The sequence below is a fragment of the Zalophus californianus genome, chromosome 12 (genome assembly GCF_009762305.2).
Source record: "Zalophus californianus isolate mZalCal1 chromosome 12, mZalCal1.pri.v2, whole genome shotgun sequence".
Taxonomy (NCBI): domain Eukaryota; kingdom Metazoa; phylum Chordata; class Mammalia; order Carnivora; family Otariidae; genus Zalophus; species Zalophus californianus.
The window spans coordinates 73,431,942-73,454,920 of record NC_045606.1 but is presented as its reverse complement, the minus strand read 5'-3'; the positions used below and the strand labels follow the sequence as shown (position 1 = coordinate 73,454,920).

Sequence of the window (22,979 nt, the reverse complement as noted above, 5' to 3'; positions counted from 1 at the left end):
CACACAGAAAGAATTTTTAAACGCTTCATTAAAAAGCAGTCCATGATTATACTTAACTTTTTGTCTTATGCCAAAAAGATTTGTTTTTTGGAGCTTAGATATTTGCTGATGTAGTATAAGATAATGACCCAGTACAACAATTCTATTCATACAGCTATGAAGTCAATTAAGTTCAAGTTGATGATTTCAGAGAGCATTTTTAAGCATTTCTTACCTTAATTTCCAGTACATTTTCATTGCCTATTGAGATCATCACTGGCTTTTCAAAAGGCTTAAACACGGGATTATGTACATAAATGAGATCAAAGTATTTGGAATGGATCCCATCTAACATGAAAAAGGCTTTGGTTTTCAGAGGGAGGTGCAGATTCAGCTGTTGCAGTGAAGGAGTTGTACAGCAGATTATCTCTGAGCTAGAGCGATGTTGACATGCCTATAGTAAGACACAGTTATCCACTTTAGACAGAAGATAGCTTGACAACATCAATAGCAACTTCCACAGTTCACTGTTTTAGACAATTAAAAATATATAATTTTTGAAAAAAATCTGCATTTAATTTACTGTTGTTGAAGAACACATTTCTGGTAACATGATAGATGCAAAATCATCCAAACAACACAATCTTTAAAGGAACACGGAGCTTCACTGGCCTGGAATAAGCTATACTGATCGAACTGAAGCTGGCTGTCCCTCCATCACTTTTATTTTCCTTAAGATGACAGGACAGTCAGCTGGAGGGACTGCCTCTTTGTTTATGAAATACCAATGGCAGAATGAGAGCTGGACTTTGTGTGGTTAGAAGTCCTTGATTCACATCATACCTTTAAAGTAAGTTGTGAGAATCCAAGCAAAGCCCTTAATAGGAGACTCTGTCCTCAATCCTGAATTAAGATTAAAATGTTATTCACAATGTGTGATACTGCATGGTAAGTGCTTTGCCAACTACCGAGCACCAGACTGATGACATTATAAGTAGCTATGTAGTCAGGTCATCTTATTAGTGTGTTTCAAGCTATCAATTTTTGAGTGCCAGGTTCTGTGCAAAATACTTTATAGGTTGGTCTCATTTCATCCTCACAACAGTCCTAAGAGATAGGTGCTGTGATTTTACCCACATTTTACAGATGAAGAAACTAAGCCTTTTGAGCTAATGTCATTAGACCAGGTCACACAGCTCTGAATGGCAGAGTAGGGAACATAAATCCTAGGCCATTGGCTTGAATTCACTGCCTTAACTCCCATACTCTATGGCTTCTTGCTCACTCTATACTCTATATCGGTAGATCTTTTCTTACGCTATTTTACAAAGGCTCTGCTATTATTATTTCATGTGCTTTTATCTCTCATTTCAAATCTTCCCCTTTGGAATTCTGATTTATGGAAGTTTGGAAAATGTGGTTTCCTCTTGATTGTGCTTAGACTAAACCAGCAACACAAAGTGGCACATTTGAGGTTAAATGGTTGCATTTTTTTCCCCCAAGGAAAAGACAAACAAGCAACAACATCCTTAGATTTCCTTTTCTTTGACAAGTAGAGTTGGAGATAAAACAATTACTTATGCCCACAATAGAAAAAGGACTCAGGATATACATAAAAAGCACAAGCAAAATTGGGTATTTGATATTTTCTTCTAAAAATAATTTAAAAACATTATCCTACATTTTAAAATGCATGTTGTAAGCAGATAAAGAAAAGAGATACACAGGTATAATATAAATAAGATATTAGTTTTATATCAAATTCATATTATAATCCCAAAAGCTATTTATTATCATCTTGAAAAATGGAAATGAACAGTTTTACTGCGAGTACAATAATTCTTTATTAACAATAAGAAATTTGAAAACTAGGGGCGCCTGGGAGGCTCAGTCATTAAGCGTCTGCCTTCGGCTCAGGTCATGATCCCAGGGTCCTGGGATCAAGCCCCGCATCGGGCTCCCTGCTCAGCGTGAAGCCTGCTTCTCCCTCTCCCACTCCCCCTGCTTGTGTTCCCTCTCTCGCTCTGTCTCTCTCTGTCAAACAAATAAAATCTTTAAAAAAAAAAAGAAATTTGAAAACTATACAATAAACTGCTGGCTTATGGGCCATAATGTGTGTTAACTAATATTAATTTTGTTAAGATGGCATATTTTTATTATTTTTTTAGTATTTTTATTTTAAAAGATTAGAGTTTGCTGGACTTAAAAGTTATCATGGCTGGAACAGTATATCTAAATCAGACCTGGCCAAGAATTTTTATTTGTTAAATAATAAATGGGTTCAATTAATCATGGTCAGCTTTAAATTCTATAAGCACCAAGTAACGTGGAAGGAACACACATTTCTTTATGAGGTAGTTCTCACAAACAATAGTCAAATAGAATTCTTCATTCTTGCCCAATTCTAATGATGCATACTTCTATTGTGATAATAAGTTTGTGGTAAAACAAGAGTTTACATTTCCAGATATGTAGAAATAAGATTTTTATCTTCTACCATTGTTTGAATCTTCCTTCGGTTATGGAACTCTTATGTCTCACATCTAGGAGGTTTTTAAATAAATGTTTGATTGCAAATGAATGAATAAAGCCAAAAGGCGTCTACATGTCATTATAATGCTGGTGAGAGAGAAGGAAATTTAGCTATTAATTTTAAAACCTAGGCTCAGCGGGAATTAGATAAACTAGTAATTCCTCAGATTTCTAAAGAGTCACATGCCAACACCAAAAAGGGTATTCTTATTTGGTTAATGAAAAATCGTTCTGTTTGGCTGTGGAGAAGTGATGCTCTTTAAATTAATAGCAGTGGTATTCTAACTTTATTTGTGGCCATGTGCGGGGATTGGTTTTAAAGCTCTCTACTTCATACGGTGACTCCCTGGAGTACAATCTCTCAGGAATATGATAAAAATCTAATAATACTCTTTAGAGGTGATGCAATGTGGCTGATTGAGAAGGTCAGGAAAAATCTCATTGGAGATGACCTTATTGTTTGGTGATTTGGCTTGACATTTTTAGCCCCAAATTGGTTTTTGTAATTAAAGAACACTGTGGCCTTAGTCTTCAAGAAATATTGGATGGAGAATCTAAAAGAAGTGCTGTAATTCAATCTGTCACCTGCCCAATCAAGACCCTGCTTCAGAGGGGGGGGCACTTAGAACTTTCATTTTTAGTTGAGTGCACAAGTCCAACTAGATTATGGTATTTTATATTAGAGAAAAACATCAACAAAAATATGAAATCCTTGTAAATAACTCCAACCTTCCTAAAGTCTAAGCTAAAACTGTCATTTCAATGTAATCTATATAAACAGTTAGATCAATCACTTTTAAGGAGGTCTTCATTTAATTTTGATTGACTTTGCAAATAAAAGAAGGGAAGGTGGAGAAACACCAAACATACACTCCAGGACATCAGTCTTCTAATGCTCTTTCTCATTACTTGATAACATGCTAACAAAGGGACAAGAAGAACAGTAACAACACCGTTCTTACACCGGGATGTAAGAACGTATGTGTGCCTGCCACTTAGAAAGACAAGGATGCTGTTGCAAGATTAGAGCAAAAGGGCAATGTTCTTTGGTGCATTAAAAAAAGGGAGAGAGGAATTCTATGGACTGAATGTTTGTGCCCCTCCCTAAATCACATGTTGTAACCCTAATCCTCAGCATGATGGTGGGAGATGGGGCCTTGGGAAGGTAATTAGGTTATGAGAGTGGAGTTCTTATGAAGGAGTTAGTGCCCTTAGAAGAAGAGATTCAAGGGGCGCCTGGGTGGCTCAGTCGGTTAAGCATCTGACTTTGGCTCAGCTCATCATCTCAGGGTCCTGGGATCGAGCCTCTGTTGGGCTTCCCACGTAGCAGGGATTGCCCTCCCCCTCTGCCCCTCCTTTTTCCTCCTTCTCCTCTCCCTGCTCATGCTCAGGCGCTCTCTCTCTCGCTCTCAAATGAATAAGTAAATAAATCTTTAACAAAAAAATAAGAGACACAAGAGAGCTTGCTTCCTCTTTCTCTTTCTGCCATGTGAGGATACAATGAGGGAAGGTGGTCTTCTGAAAACCAGAAACAGTACCCTCGCCAGACACCTGGATCTGCCGGCACCTTGATCTTACACTTCCCAGCCTTCAGAACTGCGAGAAATAAACATTTGTTGTTTAAGCCACCCAGTCCATGGTATTTTGTTATAGGATCCTGAACTAAGACAGGAATGATGTAGTTTCTATCTGTACCGACTATCTTTAAAAACACTGCCTCAAGTTGGTAATCATCTTTTGTGTCTAGCATTTTGTGTGTGTGTGTGTGTGTGTGTGCATTTTATAATGTTAGCCTGAGGCAAGATAATTTTAGTTATTGTATAAAATATACTATTTGATCTGTGCTGCAAAATTAAAAGCAAACCCCAAATGTCCTATGTACCCTGAAAGCCAGTGGTAAAGGCAGAGATGCAGAGTCTTAAGTACAACCATCTCTCAAAGGACTTACCACTGTAAAGTTCCTTCTCGCTTCCTGTACATTTATGACCATCCTCAGGACACTAACTGAATGCAGGTTTTTCCCAACAGCTGTTATTGTGCTCCCACCACTGGCAAAATAAAATAGAAAAACAGCAATATGGAGAGGTCCTTTTTCTACCAAGTATTTTAAGAAAGAACTTAAATTACATCACATGTAGTGACTGCAATTTATAGTCAAAGCCAAAGTCAAATGGAAGTTCAGTGGTAACTCTTCTTTGGAAACAACTTATTGAACTTGAAAATATGTTTTAAAATTCCTATTTTATAAGTTGAAGAAATGTATTTTTCTTTTTACTCACAAAAGAAGAAATATTTTTTTCTCTTTTAAAAAATAAATCCAAGTAAAATGAACTTAACTACTGTTAGAATTAATGGAAACAAGGCAGACTGAACTGGGCCCAATGAAATACTGATTCAAAGGGAGTCTGGTATAGGGAAAAGCTGTGTCTAAAGCAGGCAGAGCAAAAATACACTGAAGAATGGAGGGGAAAAAAGGTAATTCCACTTTTGGCCACTAAAGTTAGTACAGACTTAACGTGTACATAATGTAAGTGCATAAATACTACGGTGCCACATTAAACTGTTGCACCGAAATCCATTTACGGTGGCTCAGTCGTTAAGCGTCTGCCTTCGGCTCAGGTCATGATCCCAGGGTCCTGGGATCGAGCCCTGCATCGGGCTCCCTGCTCAGTGGGGAGCCTGCTTCTCCCTCTCCCACTCCCCTGCTTGGGTTCCCTCTCTCGCTGTGTCTCTCCCTGTAAAATAAATAAATAAAATCTTTAAAAAAAAAAAAGAAATCCATTTAAAATGTAACAGAGTAGGATAAAATGTTTCTTGGCATGAACCTAGCAATGATAAAGTCAAATTGTACTCAGAACCAGAATGTAGTTTTCACTCCTGAATTAGAAAGGCGGCCTTTAAAAGAAATGCAACAGCATTAAAGCTAGAGATAAAACTGCAATTCCTCTTGACTATTTGACAGACAAAGCATTCTTATGTTCATTATTTTCTTATACCCATCAGAAGCTTTTACTTACCTAATAAAAGATTTGGTTGGATGAATTGCATAGACAATGGGGTCTTCCTGGTAACTGAAGCTGTTCATCTCTCGGTTGGCTAAGTCAATTTTCAATTTAATAGGAAACTCAGTTGGAGTGGTTTGAGCTGGGGTATAACATTCAAGAATACTATCTGACACACTGAATAAAAAAATTAAGAAAATTGACCTTAGCTATTAGATACACATATTTTAGAATTATATGCATAAATCAAAAGTATATCACTCAGTGGCTCCTAAATGAGAATTTCCAGATGTGTTTAGAAAAAAGCGCTTTCTAATGTAGCCTATTTACATTTGACTGGATCCCAAACTTAGTCTTGTTGTAGACAAGCCATCTATGACTTCAAAACTTTTGGGATTTTAAGCAATTTTTAAAGTATCTTTTTGGTACTTGATTAAACTGAGCTCTTTCACCTCTAAGAATTAGAAACTTAACTTCCCTTAGACCCAATCTTCCCCATGTTTCTCACATCCTCAAGGTGATTTAGCCTAATAGTAAATCTTGATGGAAATGTTTAATTTATTGTCAATTACCGGATCTCACAGCTCACAGCATAGCCAGGATACTAGATGTAACATTAGAGAAGGTAGATGGGAAGATGAAACTTAAAAAGTGGAATTAGTAAACATAAGGGAAGGGTAGAAACATCAGCAAAAGGGTAGGTGGATACAGGAAGTTTTGTCAGGAAGGGAGTAAATAATATACGTCGTGATTTTCCTCCACACACACACACAAAGAACAATCGTTTCTCGATTTGTTAGATATAGATACTAATCCTACTTGACTGATGCAACAAAAAATAAATTTACAACACCTTTTTAAAGTACATGTTTTTCCACCAATTGAAATGTGTCTAGAATTCCCACTGTTTAGATACTTTCCAGTTAAAGTAAGCAAGGTGCCACCAGTCTTAGGACCATAACTTGGAGAAATACTTGTTATTATAGGATCCTGAATAGGAAATAAAAACAAAACAAAACAAAGTAACTTGTTAATTTTATGACTCTAAATAGATTAAGTAACAAATAGCCTAGTTCTTGAGAACAGTTCTTAGACTTACCACATAGGAAAATGTATTATATTGTGCTGTCCCTCGACCATTTGCAATAATTATGGATATATTGAAATGCTCATTCACTGCAGGACCAACTGTGCATTTCAGCCTGAAAAAAACCCAAAGTTTAATATGTTGCAAATCCAAAGGCATTTTCTGGTTTGGCTGTTTTATGTGAAGGAATATTAACTGTAAATTTTGAGCTAGCTACTCTGAATAGCAAGCAGAGTTTTGTGGTAAGCATTAGGGCTAAAAATCATATATGTCCATTTCTATACTATTACACTTCACATAGACAACACAGGAACTGTTAAACCTCATCAATATTGACCTCACTAATTGAAAAATTCATAATAATCTAAGTCTAAACCTCTAAAATTGTTAGCATAATGTTTGGCATACATAAGATAAAGAAATATTTCAACACCATATGAAACAATGGGCTAATTATAAATAAACCAAATCTCTTCATTAAAATATGTCAACAGGTACATTTCTGTGGTTACATGTGTCATGTGTTTATTAAATTACCTTAAAAATAGTGAAATTGTGACAGACTTTCCATAGAATTATTTTTGAATTAATAATCTTACAGTCCTGAAAAAGTATAAAGGTGATTTGTTTTGTTAAGCAACTTTTTAAAGAAGAGAATGAATTATGTTTTACTTTTACAGGCTTTAATATACAAAGCAATGAATAAGAACTTACAAGGGAGATTTCTAGAAAGAATTTGTTTTCCCATTAGCCTAAATAAGTACAACATTAATTGATGTTTTGGTCTCAGTAAATGAGTACATTTATACCTCTGTGTGATCCTGGAAGGAATTCTACAAGGTATAAAATAACCACTTGATAGAAGAGGTTCAACCATAAAACTTGAAATGTTTGGTTGTTATTACTACATGATAACAACATTTCTGGATTCTTCGTTCATTATGGGATTTACATTTGATAGAAGGTGCATGGAGAAAATGGTGGAACAAGCACACATCTTGGATCAGGAGAGTTGAGTCTGAAGGCCTGTTAAGCTCTTACTCTCTGGATTGCCTCTGCTAAACTACGCTCCACCTTTTTTTTTTTTTTTTAAGATTTATTTATTTATTTGTCATAGCAAGAGCATAAGCAGGGGGAGGGAGGTAGGTAGGTAGAGGGAGAAGGAGGCTCCCTGAAAGCAAGGAGCCCGATGTGGAACTCGATCCCAGGACCCTGGGATCATGACCTGAGCTGAAGGCAATGCTCAGCTGACTGAGCTACCCAGGCGTCCCTCTACACTCCACCTTTCTGAACTTCAGACACCCTCTTCGTAAAATCAGTATAGTATTGTTATCTCCTGAGATGAATGACTAAATGAGATACACTCCTTACATTATAATACCAATAAATATCAGCTGAATATAAATTTAAGTGCATCAAAAGAAAGAAAGAAAGAAAGAAAGAAAGAAAGAAAGAAAGAAAGAAAAAGAAAGAAACAAGGCTCAAAAATGTGACTGAGCTGCTTTACTACATTTCTGAGGTTTAGAAAGTGAATTTAGAAGAGAGTGTCTTTGTTGAGCTGTTTACTGATTTTTATAGAAAAAGCCATTGGAGACTCTATATTTGAACACTTTAAAGATGGAGCAAGTCCAACCAGTGCTGTTCTTTCAAATCTACCCAAAAATTTCTGAAGAAATGTTACAAAAATTGTTGAAAAACTCCCAGATGTTGGATTCTTCTTTTCTTTAACTAGGTAATGTCACCTTTTCCCTTTTTTAATCCTGATAAGTAAATAGGATTAAAAACAAAACAGTTCCACAAGGGATGTTAGAGGGCCAAGACTCTAATTCAAGACATGGACTTTTGGGACAGTCTTTACAAGCATTCATTCTAAAACACAACCGTTTTCCAACCATACCCCAGAAAAACATTTAAAGATCCTTACATATTTGTTGTGCTCTCACTCAAGGTCAAGGTGCAGCTCTCATTTCCAAGGAGAACTCTGGTTTTCTTTAAATCAAATTTATTATTCCTCCTGAACCCGAAGTCCCAGCCACATACAGTCAGCACTGTCCCTCCTTCCAAGGGTGCGCTAGTTGGGAAAACCTACAAGGACAACCGAGAACTTAAAAAAAAAAACAACCTCAAGACATTATTTTTTGTTTGCAAAACAAACACAATATGTATCCTCACTCTGGAATTTTTCTGTTCTGCCACTGTCTTAAAAAATGGAATTTTCACTGCAGGAAAAAGCGTCAAAATTTCACAGAAGGTGGAACAAATATTAAAACTATCTAAGATGTGCTGATGAAATAAGTTGTTTTCAGGAGATCCAGAGATGGGACAGAGAGCAGATTCAGCCTGGGTGGAAATGAGGGGCCTTCTAGGGCGACTCTGAAGTGAATTCATCTGGTAATCTTCTAGGGTGGAGTAGACAGTTTGTGTCCAGACTTTCACATTCTTGTAACTCTCATTATAACTCTTTCATGGGCCTCCAGATCAAACTCTGATCAAAAATCTTTCATGGGCCCTTGAAGTCAAGCATCAATATGTGCCTTGTTCTATGTATGAGCTGGGTGTTTGCTATAGCCTTGTGCTATGGTATTCCCCACCTAGAGAAGAAAGAAAGTCACACAGTAAAAATACCTTTTGGTATCCAGTGTTGCATTCAGCAGCTATCATAATACCAAACACATAGAAGGTATTCAACATATATCTACCATTCACTCATTCATTCATCATTCGTTATGAATCATCTACTATTTATTAGTAGATTAGTTAGTACCAAGCACTAACAAAGGAATAAATGAATCTATTTCTTTATACTTGTTAATTCATATTTATTACTGATTTGGGGTTTTTCTTTTTTTCTTTAAATATGGTCAACATTTGATATATACCAGCTGGTTAGCTGACACACCCAGCTTTTAAAAAATGATGTAATTTTAAATAAATACATAATTTTTATTAGAAATAGATATTACAAAAACTAGAAAGAGCCCCAAATGTGATCTGTATCGTAGCAATGTTTCTAATTATCTCTCTTGGCATTATTTTACATCTCATTTCTAGGGCTGATTTTTTTCTCCCCCATGTTCAGTGTTAAATAAATAGGTTCATTTTTCTATTGCAAGCTTACTTTTGGTGTGTTGAAAGTAAAATGTGAGTTCATTAATAAAATGTTGGCACCTGTGACTTAAGATAGCAGTAGGTGCTTATGAAGTCTACAAGACAACTGTTCTTAGGCTAAAACTATTAAAACAAAACAAATTTCCAAGTTAAAAATAAGCTTCTCCTCAGCAGCTCTGTCACAATTGAGAAAGGAAATGCTCTTTTGGGGGGGGGGGCATATTGTAAATTGTGCTGTAAAGTACAATGGTGGGAAAACATAGCACCACCATAGAGACAACTCAAAAACCAGTAAAGGCGTTTGCTAAAGGCCAGTTAGTAAAAGTCTAAAAGTGATTCTATTACAGTTTAGAAGGGCTTTTAGCAAAATTCACATTTGCAAACATTCCCCCATACATCCCAAGTAAACAATCGCAAACCAAAGTCTTAACTTACCCTTGCTACCAAATCCTTTTTTAAAGTCTTAGCTTAATGCTTTTATGATAGCTATTTTATCCATAAAATCCATTACACACTTGTGCCGTCCATGAAGACTTACCTTGTCCATGTCTAGGCAAATGAGAACTGCTTGAGAAAAAAATACCTGTTTATTTTTATGTTAGAAATCCAGTAGGAGAGGGCAAGTCATCTAACCCTCCCAGACTCTCTCCAGCCTGAGGCAGCCACACAGCTGCCTTTCCCTTGTTTCCCTTGTTTCAGAAGACAGCTGCCTAAGGCTGATGTTGGCCTGATCCTGCCGCCTAGGTCCCTCCCTTTCTATGTAAAAATTGAAGTCTGTCACTCTAATACATCATCACTTTCTACATATGGCAAATGGATTGGGTGATGATTTGAGAAAACACACAGAGTTGTTCAGTTGGTGTGCTGGCAACAGAAATGGAGATTATAAAACCTTTACTAGTCGGTTGGTCAAGATTCAAAAGTTCAGCTCAACTCAGCTTTCCTCCCTGGGCTGAGATACTAGAGCAGGGCATTGGAACATTTCCCTCTTAGCTTATGGGGTAATGTTCACTCTTCCAGGGGAAAGGGAAGGAAGTGGTTTTGGACAACACATCCTCGGATAGAACCAACAATGAGCTGGCAAACTCTGAGTTATCCTGAAGGGCAGGGAAACTCTGTGGGAAGGAAATCAGTGTCCGGCATAAAGCCACAGAAGCTAGGTCTCCCACCTGTCTGGACATGGGAGAAACAGCCACCAAACAACTAGCACCCTTTCACAGGTGAAAATGATTTAAACGATCACATTTTCAAAACCCACCAAGATAATACATGAGAGTGCTAAAACAACAATACGCCCCCCCTCCCCGCCCTGGAAAATTAGAATTTGCCTCTTCAGTAGTTAAAAAGTCACAAATATATTGGTGGTAGCCTGAGTGACACCCTCCCCCCCCCGCCCCTGCCCCATAAGATATCACTGTTGCTTCTTATCTGAGTCTTCCAATCAATTAATAAACCATTTTATTGTCTCACTGGGACTGAATTCAATCCTACAAGATATGACAATTTTATCTTAATAAATTCAGAATGCTTTGGAAAGTGCTCTTCCTTTTCTGAAGCATTTCTCATTGCTCTTTAAGTATGAGATCAGATAACATGTTTGAAACAAAATAATGGGCTTGCAATCCTGAAATCTCTCTTATGTGGAATTGCAAGGAATTTCAGCCACTGAACATCATGTACCTTGAAAAGCAGGTTAACTCACATTAACTGGAAAGTGAAACTATATGCTAGTTGGGTTTTGTGCCTACAGTGTTTAAGACAGATAAGAAATGAATAATCTGTCTTATTTTTTGCAGCAAGAATGCTAAATGTCATGGTCTAGTGCAGCATGAAATCTTCCTAACAACTATGAACCGAAAGGGATTTATGGACTCAGCTGCACTACTTTCCTCCTAACCATATAGCCCAAGCCTCACTGACTTGTGCACGATGCAATGCAACCTTTTAAGATCACCAACTACAGAAAGTTGGAGTTAGGGAAGGTGAGAGCAGAGGAAGAGAGATTCTCTGGTTCCAGAAAAACCTAAAATATTTAGTCATTAAAAAAAAACATTTTAATATGGTTTTCATGAGTAATAGAAGGAAGTACATTGGTCAAATTAAATGCTCCATCTGTATAGGCTCTCAATCTGCTCTCTATTTAAAACACCAGTTTGGCTGTTTTTGAAATGAAATTGTTGTGATTCAATTGCATGTATACACACATACATACACATACCCCACATATACTCTCCCCATATCTCTTTCATGGAATTGCTGAGTTCAGATTTCTAGTGTCTCAAATTGCCAAGGCTGTGTTTAAAAAAGTTGCACGTGGTTTTAAAAATATACTGAACCAAAAAAAAGGGTGCATAATACCACAGCATAGATTTAAGTTTGTTTTTTTACTATCTTCTAGTTTATTCCCTGGCTGATCAAACTAAGTCTTAATAACTGTGTTTCACCTAACAGAAAATGATTTGGTTTAAAATCCAGTCACCCTGCACAAATCTTGCCTCAAACCGTAACTAAGTGAAAACAGCCATGCGCTTGGGTGGGGGCGGTTCTTGTTCTGACTTGCATACTTTGTTTACTTGGGCTTGAACCAGGTGACCGAGACCTTTAACTTGAGTCTTTCACAAGAATCATTTACTAAAGTCCAACTGTTCTATATGTGAGCAGGGAAAATGCATACTGGGTCCTCACCAGGGAATTATTTTCAAGCAAACATGTATTTGGATTGAGACATTTAAAAAAATTGCCATGGAGATTTTCATAGAACCAAATATCTGCTTAACCAAAAATAAGGCAGCAGAGAGTTGGAGAGCGTGGCTATAACGCCATGACTGAGCTCATTGCTAGAAGCTAAGTTCTCTAATAGGAGGAGGCACTTTTCTCTCGTTCAGACCACATTTCCTTAGTGTCTAGAAGAGCGCTGCTATATGGTATGCAGTCAGTAAATATTTTTGGAATGAATTAAAGAATGAAATGGCTCACAGAGTATAGATGTTAGTATTAGTCATCAGTTGGACCTGTACTGTTCTTCCAGAAACTTTGAGAGAAGGCACGTACCCATCCGTGGGTGTTCATCGTCCACTTGCCTCCTACACTGGCCTGGGAAGTAACCTCTAGTCTTATGTGTGATGAGACAAAGTCACCACCTATACACCAGACAGGAAGAAATCTTCTGTTCTTTCTGCCCCATCATGGCTGACATCCCTAGCTTGCATGGTTCAGCTTAAGAGTCTGGGTTATGCCCTGAGCAGATCTCTGTGCATGGTGGAGGCTCATGTCTGGGCACCTGGTTGATTAAGTTGGTGGTGAGGAATCACTGAGTCAGACGGGTCAGGAGGGAAAAGGACCCAGGGTGAGGAAATGGGGAGCAATGCTGCTCACCAGCCACCACTCTTTTATGAACAAAGCACCAAGGGAGAGCAACTTGCTCAAGGAGAGAACTCGTTGGTGAGTGTAAAGCACATATTTCAGGTACAGGACTCGGGGTGATGCGCCCAAACGCCACCCTGAAGGAAAACCCTGGAGAAGGATGGTACTTTGGCTAATGTCTCACAGCTAAATGAATACATTGAATTTAGAATTTTTTCATTAATGGGATTATGTTTACCAAAAACACACGTGACAGCTGACAGATTCCTACCTCATAGATTGTAGGCAGACAGATCTCCTGAGTCCATGTTCCGGTGGGGCATTCCTCTAACTGCACACATTTATTGTGGCACCAGCCGCACTGCACAAAGGGAGGGGCGGACAGACACTGACTGCAGGACTGGAAATGTTCACAGCCTAAGCCATTCAGTGGGATCTTGGTGATCTGTGAAGAAAAGTGATGGAGAGAGCTTCCAGAGGGGTTTTTTTGTTTGTTTGTCCAGTGAAAACTAAATACACCAAAGATACATGTGAATGTAATTGTACAGAGTCTACCAGAGATAGCACCTATGTGTGAAAATTATGTAATAATGATTAAGTGATTTAAACAAAAAAGCCAAATGCCTTCCTTTCCTCTACTGTTGGTGCATATGTGATAAACATTACCATCACTGTCCAGGGAACACAAGGACTGTCATACAGCATTAGAGGTTTTCTTTAGTAGGGACATTTTGCTCTGTCTGAGACGATTTTAAAATAACATGAGAGTATAATTTAAGCTGCTGGAAAACACACTTGAACCCCTGGGAAATTCTAAGTAAGTTTACATATCATTTGGCATCAAGATGCACCTCCTTCTCTCAGAGAAGAGGGATTACCGGCTGGTGTCAGATTCCAATGTACATTTCAGGGCTTATCTGCCCATACTAGAGTTCTGCCCTTAGGTCCGTAATTCTCATTCTGCGTGTTTGTTTTTCTCATTGAGAAATAAAGGACAAAAGAAGTACACATAATGAAGAAGACCTCCCTTTGGTCCAGTCTTCCTGAATAAAAATTTAACTCGTTTCAGAAAATCTCTGGAATACTCAAGAAAAAAATCTGAGAGAGGAGAGGTGAATCCAGGACCAAGAGAGAAGTTAAAAAGGACCATATGATACATACTGTAAAAATCCACTCAGGAAAAACCTCCCCGTGGGAACAGGGCTTACCTTCTTCCCCGTGACAACCAGCGTGTAGCCATTTTGGTTTAATGGGTGCTCCACAATTGCTTCTGGAGACACAGGGTGGGAATCCAGGCGAAAATTCACATGAGGGGTTGACGATCCTGATCGAGAAACCACAACCTGAGAGACAAAACACAAATGAACTTAGTCCAACGAGCTCAGTTTAAATACAAGTGGAAAATGCGGATGATAATGCTAATAACAGATTAGGAGAGCTCATGGGTATTTGAAAAGGCCCAATTGTTTATCTCACTGTAAATCAATATACCATCTCCTAATCTCCTGTCTTGAAGGCAGTTCCTCTGAACCCCCAAGGCAGACTTTCGCATATGATCTTTTAATGGTGTATAGGGAAGGAGATCTTTTGGTCAATCAGCCAGCACATGCAGACAAATCCTCACAATTGTATTGGGAACTGGAGGAGCCAAAACTCTCCCCAGAACTGAAGAACTCACTTATGCTACAAGGATTTCAGATTATTTTTTTTAATTTATTCTCCCGCCCTGCCCCACTGGGCAGCTTTCCTTGACGTCATGGACTAGAGAGTGGACAGGGAGTCTGGAGGACCTGGATCCAGTTCCAGCTTTCTACTCTTAAGCCATATTTATAGATCTCCTGAGGTCAAAATAGGCCTTCAGGTACTTTAAAATAACGTGCTGTCGTTTTTATAAACCATTGTCCAATCAGATGTTATTTCTTGGATTATAAAGTTCTGCTCCTTGACCTGGTTTTATAATAAGGTCTGATGGCTTTAACAATGCCTTGGAAATGAGGTTTGATGACTTTTGTCATTCTTGCTTTCAGGTATTTCTAATTTGGGATGTTTCTCAGCTATATAATTTCCATCTTCTCTACTGCTAGAACCCACTAATAATGAAGTCCAGGGATAAAATCAGAATGACTGGGGTGCCTCAGTGGCTCAGCTGGTTAAGCATCTGCCTTTAGCTCAGGTCATGATCTCAGGGTCCAGGGATCAAGCCCTGCTCAGTGAGGTGCCTGCTTCTCCCTCTCCCTCTGTCTCTACCCCTCTCAAGTAAATAAATAAATCTTTTAAAAAATATTTGAAAAAGTCAGAATGACTATTAGAGATGAACACTAAGACTTTAGGAGAGTTTGGGAGTGTTCAGAAAGACTTTTATTCTTAAATAGGCCATAGATTTGTATCTATATGAGGTGCAGGAGGCTGAGGGCAGCCCTAGGCTTGAAACTGCCTTTGTGAAATTGTCCAACATCCCAAATACCCTTTTATGTTTCATTGAATGTGTGCTTATTTGCCATAGGTGTGAAATCATGGGACAAACATGGGGATCTGTGAGATTATGATTAGTTAATAACCATTCCCTCTACCTCAGCTTTTTCATCTGTAAAATGGGAATGAAAATTATAGGTGTAATTAAATGCTTAGTACTCTAACAAACTCACAACATAAAAATATTTTGGGGAACTAGTTGTAAATTTTTTCTTCAGCACAAGGAGTCAAGTAGCTTGAAAAAATTTAGGAAGATTCCCAAAGTCTCTAATTTGCTCCCAGACAGTGGGTTGTTGATAGAGAAACTAACTAAATTCACATACATCCATAAAAGCTAAATATCATGACATTTTGTTCTAACACTTGTTCTATCCCAAACACTCAGCACTTTCAAAACATCTCCATTAAGCAGAGTGGCTATATTTGCACAGAAGTTAAATGATGGATCAAAGGTCATTTTGTCAGGATGAGAAAGGATGGAAACTGTTGTTATTCCTAAATGTAGCGCCAAATAGTTATCTGTGACTTTTGTAGCCAAAGTAGAAAGAAGTTCAATTACCAGTCCTACCTCCCCTGCTGGGTGCGGGTTACAAGCAGAACATCAGGATATCAGACTTTTAACACCTCTATCCCAAATTACCCAGATGTCATATATCCAATTTTTCAATTTTGACTCATTTCAGGTGCTCACCACTTGTTTTTCCTATCCGCCCACCCCCATTTTTTTTTCATATTTCCCTAATTGTTGCCAATCACTTCCAACTACAAAGATGAAAACAAAAATCTCCTTCTCTCACACACAGGTCAAAACCAAAATCAAACCCCAGCCTCTCTTAATAACTGGACTCTGTTCTATGCCTCATTCTGTGCTTTCCACTTCACTGAAGATTATTCATCTCTCTGAACCTTCCTATGAATATTTGCATTTTCCCTCTCTCATATCTTCCAATCTATTCAGACCTGCTACATAACAAGATACGAGATCTCCTATCTTTTTGCTCTAATATCATTTTCCCATATTTATAAATAAGCAATCCCTTCCTAATTACTAGATCATCAACTTTGACTTCATCAAATATCTGAAGCCCATTCAAATGTTCATTTCCCAGAAAGGATTAACCTTTGTCTCTCTTTTCATAAAGAAGCTCTTTGCCTCTCTGGAACTTGGGTAGATTGATTTAATGTATTCCCTGTTCAGACTTTTTGTCTGGAGAGCACTATATATATATATGGGGACTGGGCCAGTCATTGTGCTAAAAGCTTTAAATGGTTTTTTTGTTTACTTCTCACAATAATCCTACAAGGTAGGTACTATTATTTTTCCATAAAGAAAATGCAACAGAGAATTTTAGCTAGAAAGTACAACAGTCAGGTTTCCAAGGAGCTTTATCTAATGCCAGAATCCGATTTGCTTGACTTCTTCTTAAACACTCAACTGCTACACTCTTGGGGCACCAGAGTAAATACCAATAAAAAGCTTCAACTCTGAGCTCTCAAGAGCCACTCATGAGTCAAAGCATTAAAACAAATTTCACAATATATTTGCCTTGCCAAATACTCCTTGTTTCAGTAATCTTGGCCGCACAAGTTAAGTGTGCCTAAGGAGAAAGACTCCACATCTAAATAGTTTTTGATGACACAGAGGAAATGTTACTAGTAGAGTCAGCGAGTTCTACTTTTGATCACAGAGCTAGGATGAGTGCAGTTTCATGTAGAAAATGGGATGAACCAGAGAAGACAGGAAGGCTGTAGGGAAAAGTGAGATACCTGGGGTTTTAAGCAGAGGCCAAAGCACAGATGAAAATACCTTTCTGTTGATCATTAGCCCTTTCTCTGCAGGGATACCTACTGCTATAAAATGCCAAGAATGCTTTTCTATCATTAATTCCCCACTTTATCTTATTGCTAGAATTCCAAATAATGGAGTAACCACTTTAACCCTCAAAATACCCCTGTAGCAATGTTTTTTAAGAAATTAGAAGTTTCTTTTTGTTGTCATGGAGATATTTCTAAGGACAGAACTGAATCTAGCATTTAAATTTAATTCTTAGGATAATTAGTATGAAATAGAAGACTGACAATTATCTTTGACTGTGTTGACAACTAATCTTTAATGTTTAGGTCTCAAAAAAAAAAAAAAAACCAACCAAAAAACCCTTTTTCTTTAATGCTCCTGAAAATATAAGACTAATATGTTTGGGTGTGAGGGAATAGAGGGGAATACAAATGTACTTGATTGTTGTGGCTATGATCTCAAATTATCTGGGAGAGGACATGAGGAAGAAATATATGTACAAATAAAATAAAACCTTTGTGGCTAGGCTCTAAAATCCATAAACCTAAACAAATTAATTTTGTGTGATATATCTTCAAATACATAAAGGCTAGATTCCCTCACCCCACAGAGATTTATTTTATTTTTATTTTTTATAGATTTTATTTATTTATTTGTCAGAGAGAGAGTGAGAGAGTGTACAAATAGGGGGAGCTGAAGGCAGAGGAAGAAACAGGCTCCCTGCTGAGCAAGGAGCCCGATGTGGGGACTCGATCCCAGGACCCTTGGGATCATGACCTGAGCTGAAGGCAGATGCTTAACCGACTGAGCCACCCAGGTGTCCCAAGATTTATTTTTGGTTAAACTGTTTTAAAATTTAATTTTCCTTAAGAATGATGAATACAGTTTAACATGAGATATTTGTATGTGGCTTTCTCTCCATTTTTTTTTTTTTTTGGTTTGTTTTTTTAAGTAGGCTCTACGCCCAGCATGGAGTCCAACATGGGGCCTGAATTCACGACCCTGGGATCAAGACCCAAGCCAAAATCAAGGGTCAGACATTTAACCAACTGAGCCACCCAGGGTGCCCCACTCTCCATTTTTTTAAAGTGCACAATTCAGTGGTTTTGGTATAGTCACAGATTTGTGCAACCATCACTACAACCATTTTGGAACATTGTCATTATCTCAAACAGAAACTCAGTACCCTTTAGCCACCACCTTCTCCATCTCCTCGTGCCCTCCTGTCCCTTGCAACCACTAATCTACATTCTGTCTTTATAGAGTTTCCTATTCCAGACATTTTATATGAATGAAATCCTACAATATGTGGTCTTTTGTGACTGGCCTCTTTCATTTAGCATAATGTTTTCAAGGTTCATCATGCTGGAACATGTATCAGTACTTTATTCCTTTTTATTGCTGAATAATGTTCCATTATATGGACATACCATATTTTATTTATCCATTCATCAGTTGATGGACATTTGGGTTATTTCCACTATTGTGGATACTGCTACTATGAACGTTCACATATAACTTTTTGTGAGAACATATATATTTTCATTTCTTGGGTATATATCTAGGAGTAGAATTGTTGGATCTTATGGTAACTGTATATTTAACCTTTTGAGGAACTGCCATACCATTTTCCATAGGTGTGCACAATTCTACATTCCCACCAACAATGTGTGAGGGTTTTAATTTCTCCACAACTTCACTGACATTGTTATTTCCCGTTTTCTTGATTATAGCCAACCCACTGTGTGTGAAGGGGTACTTCATTGTGATTTTGCTTTGTATTTCTTTGCCAAATATTTTCTTAAATTAAGGAAAAGGCAAGCTTACTTCTGGAGGTTCACAGTCTCCATCCATTCCTCCTGCCTGAGACTGAGTATCTGAGTATCACCTACTTAGCCTCCCAACCAGGGTTCTGAATATCCCCTTATAGTCAGACTGGGCTTTTATAAAACAAAGTCCTAGAGAGGTTGGAGGTGGGGAAGGGAAAAAAGATGGAACAAAAGTGGATTTTTACTAGGAGAATCCGTCAGAGTGGGAGTAGATTCCCTGGGCCCAATTGCTTTTTTGAAACCTACTGTTTTTGGCAGCAAATATACTAAAATTGAAGATCAAATAAATTTTCCTTTTGTAAGAACAGAACATATGCAGTTCTATTTCAAGGCAAATAGAACCGAGTGGAACCTTTGATATCATTTAGACTGACTTCTAGTTTAAAAATTAAGAAAAATAGAGGATTTCTGTTAAGGAAATTTGTAATGAAAGATGATGCAAATCACTGGAGTTTGAAACTCAATGAGAAAAAAATGTGAATTGAAAGAAAAGAAATGTGAGAGAAGGAGATGACACCATTAATAAATAGACCTGGTTATAACTGGGTGTGACCTTATGGATCTTGGGAGTGGGTCTGCTTTCCCTATAGTTCCCAATACAGAGACGGGCACATAGTAAGTCCTAAAGGCATATCTATTGCCTAAATATATGAATAGCCTGAAATAAGAAGCTCACTTAAGTCTTGATGAAGGGATAAGGTTTTTAAATGTTTCAGATATTTAGATAACCTGTAAGAGTTTGATCTTCACTTTCAAGATATGACTTCTAATGCTTCTTGCTTCTTGCCTATTGCAATAGACTGAATGTGTCCACCTAAAATTCATATGTTGAAATCTTAACCCCCAATGTGAAGGGCCTTTGGGAGTCAATTAGGTCATAAGGGTAGAGTCCTCATGAATGAAATCGTGCCCTTATAAAAGGGACCCCAGAGAGCTTTAGTTCCCTCTTCCCATCACGTGAGGACTTAGCAAGAACAGCCATCTACCAATCAGCTATCAGAGTCTCACCAGAAACCAGATCTGCTGGTTATCTTGATCTTGAACTTCCTACCTTCCTGAAGTGTGAGAAATAAATGTCTGCTGTTTAAGCCTCCCAGTCTATGGGAATTTGTTATAGTAGCCTGAATGGTTCAGACACCTGCTTTAGGTTTACTGTCCCCCTCGGTATGTGAGAGAAATTGGTGTTCGTGTAGAAAGAAATCAGATATGAAGAGTGGAGCTATTTATTTCAATCAGGGTAAATATCTAGTTTTCTGAAATGGAAAAAAAAAATGAGAAGAAACAGAAATTGCTGATTGGTGCTAACAGCTCAAGAAATAAAAGTGGTAAGACAAAGTACCAGGTGGCAAAAGTTGAATTAAATGAAGCTTTGCTCTGTTCTCTCCTTTGTTCTTTTTGGTAAATGGGCATGAGTGCTTCTATACCAACCTGATATTACAAAGGCCAGGTATACACAAAAACCAAAACAATTTTCCTTATTGCTGCAATACTGATGTGCATGTGTGTTTTAACTTTTTGAAATGATTGTGAGTCGAAATGAGTCAAAACCAGATTGAGACCTTTGTAAAAAAATATCAAGCATCTAAAATCCAAATAAACTAGTAAATTAAAAAAATTTAAATATCAATATTTTCAAATCAATACTCCAAATACAATAATTGTAGGATCTGCCAATTTATACACAGAGTATATCTGTTTTTGAATTTTAAAAGTGACAAAAGTTAAAAAAAAACTACTGATACATATACTTCATGTTTTTAAAATGTCTCTCTACTCTTTCAAAAAAGCACCCAAACAAGAAATCCCAGTTATTCCCTATTACCAACAAAACAAACAAAAGCTTAGCATTTTCCCATGGTTTCAAATATTTATGATGTTTTAATTTTCTATGCATATAATAGTGTATAAGATATATGTATTTCAAAAGCATGCATGAATTCATTTTAGGAGACTACATGGACTGGGGTTGATTTTTAGTTATAGATAGAGCTCTGAAATTATTATTTATAATGGTTTCTTTCTCAAACAAAACAAGTCTCAGAATTAATGAATATATTTTCTTCTATTTTTAAAACACTTTTTAAAAGATTTATTTATTTTAGAGAGAGAGTGCGGCGAGAGTGCGGCAAGAGTGCATGCATGAACATGAGCAGGGAGAGGGAAAGAATCTCAAGCAGACTCCCTGCTGAGTGTGGAACCCAACATGGGGCTCAATTATAGGACCCTGAGATCATGACCTGAGCCCAAATCAAGAGTCCGACACTTAACTGACTGAGCCACCCAGGTGCCCCAGATTTTCTTCCAAAGGAATATACCAAATTCACCATTCTTTAGGGATGTAACTAAATCAATGATGTACACATAAAAAAAGAAAGGCAGATGATATTTTTATCTGAGGATTTTATAAAGGAGAACAGTAAATTAGCAATCCCTAAAGAGAAATGTTTAAGTTCAAGCTTTGCCTGGGTCTCTGCTGGATGCTCACAGCATTGATGAATTGATAATCTGTGTCTACATTCTCTAAAATAGCAGTAATCCCAAAGGTAATGTATGCCACAGGCTTCCAACACAAAGATCTAACATACCATGATGGTGGCACCGGAACTGAAAGAATTTGAAGACAGGAGGTCAATAGATGAATTGATTCTTCTTACTGGAAGTAATTATCCTCAGGTTCACTGACTACTAACATAATCCTTTACGTAATGGTTGTAAGTAATGATCACAAGCAAAGGATACATTTTTAGGTGATCCCTATGTCCTTAACTTTCTTGCTTATGATCCAACTAGTCCAGTCAGGAGGCACAAGAGAACAGGGGTGATGAGTTGTAACAGCATCAAGGAATTGGGAAGATGGGAAAGGGGGTGGGAGAAGAGCAAGGATGATGTCAAAGAACCAAGTGACAGCTGTGACAGTGCCCCGGCAGTGGGCACTGTACGCAGACAAGGTAGCTGCCCAATGAGTGTTTGTGGAGCTGAACTTTGAAACAAGTCTTGAAAGTGCCTCCCCACCCCCAACCCACCCGATACACTCACTCTTCCTGGCCTGACAGTCATGCACAAATATTTTAATAGCAATGCCTTGCATCTACAGATTAAAGGCCTTATAAGAGAGCTGTAAAAAAAAAAAAAAAAAAAAAATATATATATATATATATATGTATCAAGCACTGTTTTTGCAAGTTGATTAGATGAGGAGCTCAGAAGGGGAGACGTGGGCAATCCCTGTGATTAGTCCTGTGATCTTCATGAGTAACCGTCTTCCCTCTCCCACGTAGCCCTGCACACAGCACTAATGTTCCCGAGCCTTGTTCTTTTCAACATCCCCTCCCCCTCTAAAATTTGTAAGAAGCCCTGTTCTCACTGTTTACTTTCACTATCTTGAATAGGACTTATCATATTATTTTACTTCAAAGATCCCAAGAGGGTGATCACACAAATAAAAACTGGTTTTGAAATCTGTATCTATGTTGATAAACTCTAATACATGTACACGTCAGTATATTTAGACGGAGTGGCACCTGTATAAGTTACACATATTTAAATGTTAGGAACATGTCAAACATGTCTTCTCTGCCATACATATAATATTGTTAGCTAAACAATATAATTCTTTCTAACCAAATAACCACTGTGAAATACCTGATTCCCTTTACACCCGACAGCTGGGGCTGAAGCTTGTATTCCCAGCCAGAGCTGGACATAAGCACAATAGGAAAGGCAGAAACAGCTGCAAACTCTTGAGAGAAAACATTTGCAAAGCAACTTTGACTTTAGGCTTCAGGGTAGGAAGGAAGTAAAAAATCATTTTT

At 37.7% G+C, this 22,979-nt stretch overlaps 1 protein-coding gene across 2 annotated transcripts in view; it reads right to left on the bottom strand.

The window, feature by feature from the left end:
- Positions 1 to 22,979, bottom strand: part of MET (MET proto-oncogene, receptor tyrosine kinase) — a 114,717-nt gene that overhangs the window by 32,857 nt on the left and 58,881 nt on the right. For both annotated transcript variants that reach the window (XM_027573895.2, XM_027573896.2), the window contains 8 exons: positions 14,280 to 14,414; positions 13,343 to 13,516; positions 8,525 to 8,685; positions 6,613 to 6,715; positions 6,367 to 6,503; positions 5,529 to 5,690; positions 4,460 to 4,559; positions 215 to 433 (listed from right to left, as the gene is read on the bottom strand). In XM_027573895.2, coding sequence (XP_027429696.1) covers positions 215 to 433; positions 4,460 to 4,559; positions 5,529 to 5,690; positions 6,367 to 6,503; positions 6,613 to 6,715; positions 8,525 to 8,685; positions 13,343 to 13,516; positions 14,280 to 14,414 — 1,191 coding nt within the window. The remainder of the gene's footprint in view (positions 1 to 214; positions 434 to 4,459; positions 4,560 to 5,528; positions 5,691 to 6,366; positions 6,504 to 6,612; positions 6,716 to 8,524; positions 8,686 to 13,342; positions 13,517 to 14,279; positions 14,415 to 22,979) is intronic.